The following is a 10,342-nucleotide window of genomic DNA, read 5'->3' as shown; positions in this document are numbered from 1 at the left end:
CCGCGGGGTGAGAACGCCAAAGGGGTGCAGGTGGGGGGAGGTTCAGTAGCCAGAGGGCCTGCAGGGCCACCCAGGCCATGCCCTTTCCTGTAAGAGCGGCCATTCCTGCAGGGTGGGGCTCTGGCTTTGTGACTGGGCTGTGCCAGTCTGGGTATGATCCCACAGCTGAGCCCCTGTAGATGCAGGTGAGGCAAGGAACCCCACGCCCTCCCCACTGAGGTCAGCGGGGCGCAGACGCCCCCTTGTCGGTGCCCTGCCTTCCTCCTGCAATCCTGCAGGACTCTCCAGGGCCAAGTGCTGCCTTTGGGGCCAAAAAGACAGCGCCTTCTCCTTCACCTGCCCTGCGGCCATTCAGAGACATGCGGGGCACCTCCTGCTCTGCCTGGCCAGGTGGCCCCAGAAGCACAGGCCGCAGACACCGCGGGGGACCTGCGTGGGCCTCCAGTTCCCGCCCCAGCCCTTCCCATCCCCAGTTCAGGGCAGGTCCAGCTGTGGCCAGCGGTTGGGGAAGGCTCTGTCCCCTCCACGTGTGCAGCCTTGGCCAGTGCTTCAGGCCTCCCTCCGCTCCTCCCCTGTGAGCAGAGGGGTCGGGGCGCCTGCAATGTGGTTCCCCAGAGCACCAGTGGGGCTCAGGCCAGGCAGGGTGGAGGGTGGAGGGCCACCTTCCGCCCGTCCTGGAATCACGCGGCGGCCTCCCGGTTGCCCCCCACCCGCCAGGCCCTGCCTCCCGTGGGCACCAGTGGGGAGTCCACACCAAGCCGGCCATGTGCTTTTCGCGCGGGATTACTGGGGAAGCCGGCTGCTCGATACCTGGAAGGTCCCGGGTCTCGCCTCGTGCCCCTCTGGTCCCCAAACCCACCGGCGCCCCGGAACTAGCCAACCGGTGCTGAGAGCCCGCGCAGCTCAGAGGGCGAGAGGGCTGGACAGCCGCGGGGGCGCTGGGAGCTCGGCTTCCCGGAGAGCCAAGCGCAGGCCTCCGTCTCCCCAGCCGCAAATGGGCCCGCAGCGTCTCCACCCCGCAGCGCTGTCCCCAGTGGGAGGGCGGCCCGTGGACGTGCAGGGAGCACGGCGGGGGCCCGAGGCAACGCAGGACCCTGGGGGCGCCGCACCCCGCGGCGCTAGCCCATCCCGCGGCCTCGCCAGCCCCTGTCGCCCGCGCGCTCCGCCCCCACGCCGGCTCCTGGGCCCCGCCCCGCTCCGCTCCGCCCCGCCCCGCTCTGCGCCTCCGACTCCCCGTGCTGCCCCGCCCCGCGCCGCGCTGGTTCGGACTCCAGCCCCGCTTCCGCCCAGGCCCTGGCCCTGGCTCCACCTCCAGCCCCGGTCCGGCCCCGCCCCCGCATCGTGACGCAGAAGGTCTGCGCCGTACGCCGAGCCACGTCGTACTGTCATCAGGTCTCGCCCGCGTGGCTGTGGGCGTGGCTAGCGTGGCTTCTCGGGACCACCTGAACTCGCGGCCATGGCCCCGGCCGCCGCCAGCCCCCCGGAGGTGATCCGCGCGGCGCAGAAGGACGAGTACTACCGCGGTGGGCTGCGGAGCGCGGCGGGCGGCGCCCTGCACAGCCTGGCGGGTGAGGGCCGGGCGCGGCCGGATGTCCTCGCAAGCGGCCTAGGGGGCGTTGCCCCTCATGGAGGCGGGGTGTCTACCGTGTGTGGTCACCGTCGCCTGGGCCCGTCCCACAAGCTGGGACCCGGCAGTCTCCTTCGCCTGCCCTGCGGCCTTTCAGGGATGTGCGGGGCACCTCCTGCCCTCCCTGGCCAGGTGGCCCCAGAGGCACAGGCCGCAGACACTGCGGGGGACCTGCGTGGGCCTCCATTTCCCTCCCCAGCCCTTCCCGTCCCCAGGTCAGGGCAGGTCCAGTTGTGGCCAGCGGCTGGGGAAGGCTCTGTCCCCTCCAGGTGTGCGGCTTTGGCAAGCGCTTCAGGCCTCCCTCCGCTCCTCCCCTGTGAGCAGAGGGGTCGGCGCGCCCGCGGCGCGAACGCCTCATACCTCGGTCCCGTTCACACTGACCCTGGCCTTTCCTAGGCTTGACCAGCCGCCCAGGCCCCTCGCCCTTCTGACCCCAGGGTAGGCTCAGCCAGGCCCTACCTGCCTCACCAGGCCGTGAGCTGAGTACAGAAGCCAGTGTACTCAATGAAGCAGCGCCTGTCATCCCAGCAGTTTGGGAGGCGGAGGCGGGAGGATCGCTTGAGCCCAGGAGTTTGAGACCAGCCTGGGCAACAAGGCAACACTCCGTCTCTACAAAAAATCTGAAAATTAGCCGGGCGCGATAGTGGCGTCTGTAATTCCAGCTCCTCAGGAGGCTGAGGCAAGAGAATCGCCTGAGCCCAAGGGATGAGGCTGCAGTGAGCCATGATTGTGCCACTGCACTCCAACCTGGGTGATGGGGCCAGACCCCATCACCGATTAAAACACGAAGAAAAAAAAAAAGAGGCCGGGTGCGGTGGCTTAGGCCTGTAATCCCAGCACTTTGGGAGGCCCAGGCAGACGGATCACTTGAGGTCAGGAGTTCGAGACCAGTCTGGGCAACATGGTGAAATCCCGTCTCTACTAAAAATACAAAAATTAGTGGGCATGGTGGCATGTGCCTGTGATTCCAGCTACTCGGGAGGCTGAGACAGAATCACTTGAACACGGGAGGCGGAGGTTGCAGTGAGCCGAGATCATGCCACTGCACTCCACCCTGGGGGACAGAACAACAACAAAAAAAGCAACGCCATCAAGTCTTTGGGGGTGGGGCAGGCAGTTGTTAAAGGCATCAACTCCCAGCAGAACGTTTCATGGAGCAGTGGCACTAGAGCCCAGTGGCAGGGGTGTCATGGCAGCAGGAACAGTGCTGTGGGACAGGAAGAGCGTGGGTAAATATCAGAGGACAGCCAGGCTCCCTGCCAGGAGGGCCATGGGTATCAGGTGGGCAGCCATTGGCAGATTCTGAACAGGAGAGTGACAAGAATCTTTTGTGTGTGTCCATATTTATTTTACAATACACTGGGCACTTAGCCCTGTGCCAGACACTGTTCCCGGTGTTTTACAAATATTAACTCATTGAATCTTCAAACATCCCTACAGGTAGGACTTACTATTACTCTTCTGATAGATGAGCAAATTGAGATTCCAGAAAGATCTCACAGCCAGGAAGTTGGAGAGCTGCTGTTTGATGCTAGACAGTTGGCCTCTGGCCTGTACTCTTACTACCGCAGACCGTCTTTCCATGTTGCCCTCATAGGCCCTAGAATGGTTGCTCAGGGGAATCCCAGAGCGAGAGATGGGTGCAAGTGGGAGGTTCTTAGCAGACTGTCTGCAGCTCACGCTAAGGCAGGTCAAGGTGGAGACAAGGTGGTGCCTCTGGAGACAGAAGCAGAGAAGGAGTTGGGGGATGGGACTGGATCTGGGCCTAGACAACTCCGGGGAGGACTGTGGTCCCTCATGCTCAGGGCATGCCCACCAGCTGCCCCAGACTAACGCTGTTTCTCCTCTCAGGTGCGAGGAAGTGGCTGGAGTGGAGGAAGGAGGTTGAGCTGCTCTCAGATGTGGCCTACTTTGGCCTCACCACACTTGCAGGTAGAAGCCCCCACTGGTCCTCAGGACTGAGGGCAGCCACACACACCAAGTCCGGGGGACAGTGGCCAGGGGGCTGCCCAGCAGTGTGAGAAGCTCCTGGAGCTGGCCCGGGTGAGGCTGCCTCAGGGAAGTGCAGGAGGTGCTGCTCCGAGGGAGACGAGGCGTCAGCTCCCAGCAGGGAGCCCATTTTTCCAGCCTTTGTGTGTCCCTGGGGACCCACCCGGGTGCCATTGAGACCCATTCCTCAGTGGCCAGCCCTGGTAGCACAAGTGAGTCACAGTGCTGAGCCATGTCATAGGGTGCAGTGCCCCTGTCGGAGTGCCCTGGTGGAGCAACAGTGCTGAGCTGTGTCACAGTGTGCAGTGCTCATGTGACAGTGCCCTGGCGGCGCAGTGGCGGGCCTGTGGCCCAGGCTGGTCGCCACCCTGGAGAGGGAGTTGTTGACGGAAGCTCTCAGGCTCCCAACCCCAGCTCAGCATGCAGCAAGGACCACTGAGCGCCAGCCTGGTTCCCTATGAGGGACTCCCCCTGGGCATCCTGCCGCCATGGAGAGCATGCTCGGTGGGTAGGAGACCGATGTGGCTGCGTCACAGGGCATCTTAGGAATTGAGGGGCTCTTAGAGATAAAGACCACGTCTTGGGGAAGAGGATTTTCCAGACCAGCAGAGCAAGCAGCTGGGAAAGGCCCTGAGAAGAACACGTCCTTGGCCGTTTGTGGGGATGATCCCGGGGGGCTCGTGGGTTTTCTGAGCCCACAGCTTTCCCTGTGCAAGGCTTGGGGCATTGCAGGGACTTGGGCAGGGGAGCGGCCAACCACTGGCTAAGACCAGACCTCAGGGGACAAAGTTGGGCTCAGGGAGACTACAGAGGCTGACAGTCCCCCATGGGATGGTGGTGGTACAGGGCAGGGGCGGCAGTGACGGGGTGAAACACGCAGGGAAGGTGCATGCAGGGCGCCCCTTGGGCTTGACCTCAGGAACTGGAGGCCTGGTGTCGCCATCCACAGAGATGGGAAGGGGGAGCAGACTTTTCCGGGTGGGGGAACTGGAAGCTGTCTTGGCAGGGATGGAATTGGGGGTGCTCATCTGAGGATACATGGCGATACCAGGTAGGTGACGGAACTGGATGGCTGGCACTCAAGAGTCAGGTCCAGGCTGGGCATAAATCGGGTGGTGCCAGCTGTGCGGTGCGGTTGGTGGAGAGCCATGGGACTGGATCTGAGTGCTTGGGCCGTGGGAGGTGGTGGGGACAGCTAGGGAGAAAGGGAAAGGAGCAGAGACTCCTGGGGAGAAGCCAGGAGAGGGAAGGACACCGGACACCGGCCAGCCAAGGCTCCAGGAGCTGAGGGCAGCCATTGGCCGGGCCTGTCATGTGCTGCCTGAGGTCACAGTGGGCTTAGCAACAGAAGGTCATGTTGGTCTCAGCCAGCACAGGGTGGCAGTGGGCTCAAGGGCGACAAGATGGCGCTGTTGACAGGAGCCAGCAGAGGGTCGGCTGGCAGGGGGGCCAGGAGCCTGTCCCCGAGGCAGCAGTCTCAGGGTCCACATACCCATCCTCTTCCTCGCAGGCTACCAGACCCTGGGGGAGGAGTACGTCAGCATCGTCCAGGTGGACCCGTCACAGACACGTGTGCCCTCCTGGCTGCGCCGTGGCGTGCTGGTGACGCTGCATGCCGTCCTGCCCTACCTGCTGGACAAGGTCCTGCTCCCCCTAGAGCAGGAGTTGCAGGCTGATCCTGACAGTGGGCGGCCTTCGCAGGGGAGCCTGGTGCCAGGCGGGCGTGGCTGCTCAGGGGTGCGGCGCTGGGTGCGGCGCCACACGGCCACCCTGACTGAGCAACAGAGGAGGGCGCTGCTGAGGGCGGCCTTCGTCCTCAGACAGGGCCTCGCCTGCCTCCAGCGGCTACATGTTGCCTGGTTTTACATCCACGGTGTCTTCTACCACCTGGCCAAGAGGCTCACGGGGATCACGTACGTAAGTAGCAGGTGCTGAGGGCACAGCCGCTTCGGCCACCCTTGTCACCCCCACTGGACTTGGGTGTGTGCACAGAGCTGGCCCTCCAGGCCTCTCAGCCAACAGGCCTCTCAGCCAACAGGGTTCCACACCCAGAACCTGTGTCAAGGCAGGAACCCAAATCCTCTGCTTGAAAAAAGGCAGGTTTTGTTTAGTTACACTTGGCTGAAAGATCCAAGGAAGTCCAGACCCTGAGGGCAGAATGGGCTCCTGCTGCAGCCCCACGTGGACACCAGGCCCTGCACTCAGCTTTTTACTGACTGGGGGCCCTGGGTCACGCCTCACCACAGATCCCTGAACCTTGGCCCATGACTGCCCATGTCACTGCTGTGAGGAACAAGCAGCTTCTCCCAGAGTGTGTGGGAGCATGTACTGCAGCCCCAGCCCCAGCCCCTCACCCCTCGCCCGTGCCTGGCCCAGCAGTCTGCCCCATCAGATGGCCGTTCCCACCTTCTCCCCTCCGCAGCTGTCGGCACCTCTGCCCATCCTAACCCCCAGCTGACGCTCCTGCTTCCAGATTCAGCAACGACGCCTCCCCAGTGGTCCTGACACCATGTGCATCTGCCACGGCGTTAGACCCTGGCCCACCAGAGCCACTGCTGCACGAGCTCCTTCTAGAACAGTCCTCTGAGGAACCCCCTTTCTTCCGTCCCTAGAGCTGCACTGGGCCCCTCAGCCCCCACTTGCCAGGCAACCCCACCTCCACACACCCTAAACAGAAGGCCACAGGGATCTCCTCGCCACAGAGCCAGTGGTCAGGTCTTCATTCTTAGCATTCCCAGCCTCCCGCATATTTGACGCGGTTCCTCGCCCCGTCCATGTTAGTGAGGGATTTGCTGAGCTGCTGTGACAGGGGCTTGGAAATGGGGCTCAAACCAGCTGGGAGGCTCCCTCTCTCCTAGGACAGCCAGGAAGTGGCTGGACACCCAGGGCCCACACTGGTGGTGTGACCTGCCATCTCTGTATGTGGTTCCCAGCCCTGGGCCGAGGCCATCTGGCTGTCTCCATTTCCCAGCCAGTGGAATGGGACACGGGAAGCCGAGGGCAGCCAGCTGTCCTTCAGTGGCACGGCCAGAAGCTACACACGTCACCAGCAGCATGGGGGGGGGAGCAGGGTCCCTAGGGCCATGTGCCTTGCAGCAGGGTGGCTGGTGGGCAGCATCTACAGCCCGACATGTCTGCTCCACCCCCATCCCTTTCTGAGAGGTGGTCCCTGGACATCCCCATGTCCTCACCCTCTCCGCCAGCGCTAAGACTCCCTCTGCGCTGACAATGCCAAGGCCGGTCTGGAGCTCAGGCCTCTCCGTCATGCTAGGCTGTGAAGCAGTTCAGACTCCCTGAACCTGCCCCTGGCTTGGTTTCTGCCGGGTGCTCCCAGTGCCAGGGAGAGGCCTGGTTCTAACACGCTCCGTGCAGACTGACCGTCCCAGCAGGCGCTGAGGCCAGATCCCCTCAGGGTCCTGATGGGTGTGACACTGTCTGCCTTACAGCTCCGTGTCCGCAGCCTGCCCGGAGAGGACCTGAGGGCCCGTGTTAGCTACAGGCTGCTGGGGGTCGTCTCGCTGCTGCACCTGGTGCTGTCTGTGGGGCTGCAGCTGTATGGCTTCAGGCAGCGGCAGCGAGCCAGGAAGGAGTGGAGGCTGCACCGAGGCCTGTCTCACCGCAGGTGCACGCAGGGGCCACACATGGGGGCTGGGGGTGTCCTTTGCACTTCACAAGGACCTGTGAGCTGCACCCACCTTGACGCTCTGCCCCCCCTTCCCCAGGGGCTCCCTGGAGGAGAGAGTGGTTTCCAGAAACCCCCTGTGCACCCTGTGCCTGGAGGAGCGCAGGCACCCGACAGCCACGCCCTGCGGCCACCTGTTCTGCTGGGAGTGCATCACCGCATGGTGCAGCAGCAAGGTGAGGTGGGAGCCTGCTGGGGTCCTGAGATGGCTCAGCGGCTGCGCTGGCAAGACACACCTGGCAAGGCCGGGTGCGGTGGCTCAAGCCTGTAATCCCAGCACTTTGGGAGGCCGAGGCGGGCGGATCACGAGGTCAGGAGATCGAGACCATCCTGGCTAACACGGTGAAACACCGTCTCTACTAAAAAAATACAAAAAAAACTAGCCAGGTGAGGTGGCGGACGCCTGTAGTCCCAGCTACTCGGGAGGCTGAGGCAGGAGAATGGCGGGAACCCGGGAGGCGGAGCTTGCAGTGAGCCGAGATCGCGCCACTGCACTCCAGCCTGGGCGACAGAGCGAGACTCCATCTCAAAAGAAAAGAAAAAAAAAAAAAAGACCCACCTGGCTGCAGCAGAAGTGGGGAGTCTGGCTCTGAGCACCCCTCAGGTTGAGGGTAGAGATGGGCATCTTTTTAAAGGCTCCCAGGTAGGTCAGATGTGGGGTCGTTGTGGGGGTTAAAGTTCCAAATTCACACGTACTGAGACTTTGCTGAACACAGGTTGGGGCAGCGGCCAACCCTGAAAGGCCCCACACCTCCCCCATGCACCCCAGCATGCCCTTCCTCCTGGGCTCCTCACCACACTTGGAAACCCTGGCACACTGAATCACACCCACGGAAGATGCCGGCAGGGTGAGAGTGGCACGTCTTCCCAGAGCTGGGCTTCCTGGGCTGTGTCAGCTGCGAGAGCAGGAAGGAACCTCCCAGCCGAGCCCCACCCCCCAGCCCTGCCCTGGCCCCCACTAGGACTCGGCCTTCTGAAAAAAGGCTGGCTTTCTTGGTCATTAGTTGAAGGAAACACAACATTTATGTTCCATGTCATGGGCAGAGAATGTGGACAGGACAAGAGATGCCGATGGGGATGGGCATGGCCCAGTGGTCCCCACTGCTGTGACCCCTTCCTCCTCTCTGCAGGCGGAGTGTCCCCTCTGCCGGGAGAAGTTCCCTCCCCAGAAGCTCATCTACCTTCGGCACTACCGCTGAGCCGGCGCCCAGGTGGGCCTGGACACAGATGACTTCTACAGAAGTCTGAACGCAAGATTTAGTCTCAAGATGAACCCTACTTGCACAGCAATGAGAACATTCTCACAGGTTTTCTATCATGTAAGATACTAACCCAGCCACCCCGGGAGAGAACAGAAAGCTGTCCCTGACTGTGCTTTCTCAGCCCTGGGAGGGGCGCTCACCCCAACCTGGTAAGACTCAGCCACTTCTTCAGGAATTTCACTTATTTGGACAGGATTTTAGGTTTCCCTCCCTTCCCCAAACCATACAGTTGAGAAGTAATTGAGAAGTAGGTCAGAAGACACTTTATTCATTTATATTGTGAGAAAATGGTTCCATCAGGCTTGTGTTAAGGCAATGGACTGAATGAGTGCATGTTGAGTTGGGAGGGGGCACGAGGGGCTGGCGGTTTGCTTCAGCCAGTGTGGTCAGAACAGCAGCCCCACGGCCCCCATCGGAGGTGGTCAGGCTCGCCCCCAGAGTAGCTGGGCAGAGAGAAACCAACCAAGGTCAGCACCTCCGTCTGAAGCATTTGGCACACACCTTAAAAACACATCAAGGCTGCTTCCAGTTTCAGAAAATAGAAATCTGCATCTCGGGCCTGACATGCACACAGAGCTCTCCTCCTGACCCAAACGCACTCACGTGCCAGGTCCTGGGGATTGGGGGGCTGCCGGGGCGCCCAAGCCCTCTCCTGGGGGCCCGCTGGGCAGGCGACCTGCTGACCCAGCGTCCTGCTGACCCAGCGTCACTGCTGTGCTCAGCCCTTCAGCTCGGCCCTAGCCTATTTACTGCCTCCATTTGACATTTCCAGGTTTTCAAAATTGCATTTAACCTGTGCCAGAGACTTCACCATAGGCATCTTTAATAAACCAACTCCACCAAAATGTGGGCACATTAATAACAAGATGGAACTTGAGATTTCCTAAAGCGCAGTGTTAACATGCCTCGAGGGCGTAGGCCACATTTCCCTACTGACCTGTAGGCAAGGCCGAGGCCTGGCCAGCAGCACCAGCTTCCAGCAAAGACCCCCGCAGACCATGTCCTGCTGTTTGACTTAGGAATGAGGATGACCCTGTATTCCCGGGTTAGTCAAGGTCAGCTTACCAGGGGCTGGGGTGGGGAGGCTGTGACCCTCTAAACTGGGAGGAGCACCAAGAGAGGCACTGGGGCTGCAGCTGGGTGGGCAGATACCACCGTGGCTCCATCCGTCAGCACCCAGTCCTTCGATTCACACTGTGCTCGGGCCAAGTGCACGCGACCTCCTGTCACATCTTAGGCCTGAGCGCTTATTAGGAAAACAGTATGGAAAGTGACAGACACTGCTGTCTGGAGTCTGAGAATCCAAGTGTCTCAACACAGTACCAGAAGCACGCCCTGGGAGCAGCCCTTGCTATCCTGGGCCAGGGACCCACAAGCTTGAACGTGGCCTCGTAAGAGAGGAGCTCAGTGTCGAATATACAAATACTGGCACAAGAAAATCCAGACAATCATCTTTCACCGTGTAAATGCTAAGACAGGACACACCGCCCAGAGTGAGGAGCCTGAGCAGCCCGGGACCCAGGAGAGGCCTTCCCTCGCATCTGTGTCTCGTCTGGGACCACAGCTATGATGTTCTGCTGTTGGCAAAATGGGTTCACCTTTTGGAAAGGCCAAACGAAAGTTGGGCTTTCTTGTGTCCAGCGACTGTCGTGTTTTAGATAAGACCTTAATAAAGGTGGAGTTAAAAATCACTTGCTAAGATGTTGAGTATTTTATCACATCAAAAACGCTGACATGCACGTGGGTTCTGCCTCTCCCCCCGCAGTGGGGTGCCGAGTGCCG

At 61.3% G+C, this 10,342-nt stretch overlaps 1 protein-coding gene across 6 annotated transcripts; it reads left to right on the top strand.

The window, feature by feature from the left end:
- The first annotated feature begins 1,341 nt into the window (after positions 1-1,341).
- Positions 1,342-10,251, top strand: PEX10 (peroxisomal biogenesis factor 10). Of its 6 annotated transcripts, none has more exons than XM_003890994.3 (6): positions 1,342-1,568; positions 3,479-3,559; positions 5,127-5,533; positions 7,063-7,238; positions 7,339-7,474; positions 8,429-10,251. In XM_003890994.3, exons 1-6 carry the CDS (start codon positions 1,457-1,459, stop codon positions 8,495-8,497), a joined length of 981 nt encoding a protein of 326 aa, XP_003891043.1. In that variant the 5' UTR covers positions 1,342-1,456; the 3' UTR covers positions 8,498-10,251. The 6 variants fall into 6 exon arrangements, with proteins under 6 accessions (XP_003891043.1, XP_009211931.1, XP_021790857.1 ...); XM_009213667.2 differs by having other exon boundaries at positions 7,003-7,238; XM_031663721.1 differs by lacking the exon at positions 8,429-10,251 and having other exon boundaries at positions 1,366-1,568; positions 5,127-5,257; positions 5,437-5,529; positions 7,339-7,641.
- Positions 10,252-10,342: the final 91 nt, after the last annotated feature.

The sequence above is a fragment of the Papio anubis genome, chromosome 1 (genome assembly GCF_008728515.1).
Source record: "Papio anubis isolate 15944 chromosome 1, Panubis1.0, whole genome shotgun sequence".
NCBI lineage: Eukaryota > Metazoa > Chordata > Mammalia > Primates > Cercopithecidae > Papio > Papio anubis.
This window is presented reverse-complemented; position numbering and strand designations above follow the sequence as displayed.